Source organism: Halyomorpha halys, unplaced genomic scaffold (genome assembly GCF_000696795.3).
Source record: "Halyomorpha halys isolate HHAL.00 unplaced genomic scaffold, Hhal_1.1 Scaffold987.1, whole genome shotgun sequence".
NCBI lineage: Eukaryota > Metazoa > Arthropoda > Insecta > Hemiptera > Pentatomidae > Halyomorpha > Halyomorpha halys.
Window position 1 is genome coordinate 86,108 of NW_027108701.1, and position 3,280 is coordinate 89,387.

The following is a 3,280-nucleotide window of genomic DNA, read 5'->3' on the forward strand; positions in this document are numbered from 1 at the left end:
TTCATGTTTGATTTTTCTTTTTCTACAATTACTGTATAGAAACAACAGAGGTTGAAAAACTTCAGTCTATCTTAACACAAACAACCCAACGAACACTTTGGAAGGACGTGCACCGCCATCTTTCTTGTTTTTAAAAAATAACGTATTTCTCTTAGACAAAGAAAACTGGTTAGCTTGCTTTTTGTATAAACAAAACAAATTAATGTTAAAATAATACATAAAATAAAACATATTAAAACCCTTTATACATCAAAATATACTATTTACTCAAAAAGAGCATATTACAATATATAATCAAAGACTGAGAGTCTTCGATCTAAAAAGTAGAAACAAAAATAGACTGTGAACTAACTTAAAAATAAATTTAATTTTTAAAATTTATCTAAAAGTGTCTTAACCTCTTCACTCCCAGTGGACGCTTCAAATGGTCTGTAGAGTAAATTATTTGTGGGAAATGGGATTACTTCCTCGTACCACTGGGACACATTGGGACGCCTTGTCCACACCACTGAGACAAAAACCCATTTCCATCACCAAAAATGCAAAAACTTGTATTCTAAGAGAACATCCTTAAGGCCTCTTTAAGAAATATCATGGCTAATGTTAGTTTTCTCATAATTAGTAGTGAAAGGGTTAAAATGAGTTAGGTTGAATTCAAATTTTCCTAGATTAATACTGATTATAGGTTGACTTTGAATACAGGTCGATCTCGATTTTTTTTTTTTATGTATTTTATATCAATACAGTATAGTTTTTCAAGATTGATATTTCATTATAATATAAAGCATTTTTTAACATTTTTAGGAAGTTGGCAGAGCAGCATTGATGCAGGTTTCTGGGGTTTTCCAATGGATACTTTCACTGCTGATAATAGCAGTTCACTCATGTATTACGTTCCTTCTTCATGTGCCCGGTTGTCCACCTGGATACTTAGGACCAGGAGGCTTACATATGCACAAGTCATTTGAAAATTGTACTGGTGGAGCTGCAGGCTACATTGATCGTTCCGTCTTCAAAGAGCCACATATTTACAGTAGATCATCTTCTATGAAGATTTACCATAATGAACTCCGTTTTGATCCTGAAGGTATTGTATCGTCTCTACATTATATTTTATTTAAATAAGTCTCACATAAATAAAATCAAAATTGCAATAATGCTATTCCTCCTACATTTATGTTCAGCTTGTGCTCATGACCGTTTTTATGTGCAGATATAACTGAAATATTGTAAAGAGTTTTTCAATAGGAGCCTGTCCTACTAGTTCTCATACCTGAGATGACATCTGGCTGTGATAATTATTTATTCTGTTAAATCAGCCATTAGTCAATCCTGTGGGTCCAGGAGCCCTACTAGGACACACCCATCCTCTAAAAAGTGGTTACCCTTTATTGATGGAAAAACCTTACCATTGAGCATAATCTTGTACAAATTATCTCCCTGACACCTCAAGTTTATTAAAAGTGATACTACCTTGTTGAAACGAGATGGTTGTCATATCTGAACAGAACCCGCACTGATGCAGTAAATACAGAAGGTTGCTATAATTACGCATCAATAACCAATTTAAGATATTTCAATAAAATCAGTTTAATTTAATTTTTAATTGAACATAACTCCAAATAATTATCAACCCTTGAATAATTATAATATCATTGATGATCTCATATATTTTTGCATTTTTTATCACTAGTGCGGTAATATTGCAAAAATATTCATCTATCTTATTTTGTGAGGGCTACTTTCTCCTCAATGCAAGATTTTGATGACATTAACCCTTTTACAGCGTTGTAAAATTATTAATTCCGGTCCAAAAAGTGTCTAGTTTTTTTCATGTTCGGAAATATTTCGGCATGTGAAAAAAAATGTGTTTTATATGTTCCTTATTTGTAATTAGTCCATGTATGATAGATTTTAAAACATGGGATACATAAGCCAACGTCACAATACTATTACGACTATCCATGTTGGTTTACCCTTATCCTGCCGGTGATTGGCACGAGAGAAGCTAAATGGTATTAGACGCTCTGTCCATGACCATCACGAGATAAACTGTCAATGGGTCAAACTATTTATAAATTTTAAGTTATTGAATCGAATTTAATTTTCATTAAGTTTATTATTTCATATAAACTTCATTCCTGTTTTATATAATCTTTTTAAAAATAATAAATAATAATTAGTTGAATATTTGCCTTTTATATTTTTAGGTTTACTTGGATCACTTATGACTGCATTCACCGTCTTCTTGGGCGTTCATGCTATAAGATTGTATGTTGTTTGTAGAAGCCCAAAGAAATTAATTATCCAGTGGGTCGTCATCGCAATCATTTCTGTAATAATACTTTTTTTTTTTTTTATTTAATTGGATAGTTTTATTTGTTATAGTTATTTATAAGAACTTTGTTAATTACATTTTCAGGGTGTGGTAGCAGGTCTTCTCTGCCAGTGGAGCCAAGAAGAAGGTGTAATTCCTATAAACAAGAATCTTTGGTCGCTGTCTTTTTCATTAGCCACAGCCAGTCTTGCTTTTATTGCTATAAGTATTCTGTATTTCATCATCGATTACAAAAAGTTCTGGTCAGGATCCCCATTTAAAGAAGTTGGTAAGAGACTGAAAGGATTACTTTTCTTTTTTTTTTTAATTATCATTTTTAAGTATTCAAGATAATCAGGAATCCCGAACTAAACTTGGATACAATTTAATGAATGGTGTAGAGAGAAACTTTATTCAAAACATTTGTGTTGCCCAACTGTATTAGGTTGCTAAATACACAGCATACTTATATCTAGTCAGATATTTTTTTTTTAAATTATTTTACAATATAGGCATTGCAGAGTAAAATTATAATATATAATATGTGAATGATTTTTTTTTTTAATCGTTTTTGGTTTTTTTTCCCTCTTTAACAAACATACAATGAAATTAAAATATAAATAATAAAAGATGAATGGAATATGGTCCGGTTGCGGTAAAAAAAAACTCAAATAGTAGATAATTATACTATTTTATTGAGCCAACGTTTCGCCCCACATTGCAGGGCTTCGTCAGGGCTAAAAAAGATACAAACACTATAGTTACAAAAAGGGAAAAAAGAAAAAACATAAGTGTAAAATAACAGGGGTATAAAATGAAAAGTAAGATGTAATAAGAAAAATTAAAGGTTGTAAATAGTAAATGCAAAAAGAGTTATAGTAACAGGTAGATATATTTACTATTTACAACCTTTAATTTTTGTTATTATATCTTACTTTTCATTTTATACCCCTGTTATTTTAC

General features: G+C 30.8%; 1 protein-coding gene across 2 annotated transcripts in view; it reads left to right on the forward strand.

The window, feature by feature from the left end:
- The window catches only part of LOC106687606 (heparan-alpha-glucosaminide N-acetyltransferase), a 12,673-nt gene that overhangs the window by 6,541 nt on the left and 2,852 nt on the right, over nucleotides 1–3,280 (forward strand). For both annotated transcript variants that reach the window (XM_024359731.2, XM_014431589.3), the window contains exons 9-11: nucleotides 805–1,087; nucleotides 2,211–2,335; nucleotides 2,423–2,606. In XM_024359731.2, coding sequence (XP_024215499.1) covers nucleotides 805–1,087; nucleotides 2,211–2,335; nucleotides 2,423–2,606 — 592 coding nt within the window. The remainder of the gene's footprint in view (nucleotides 1–804; nucleotides 1,088–2,210; nucleotides 2,336–2,422; nucleotides 2,607–3,280) is intronic.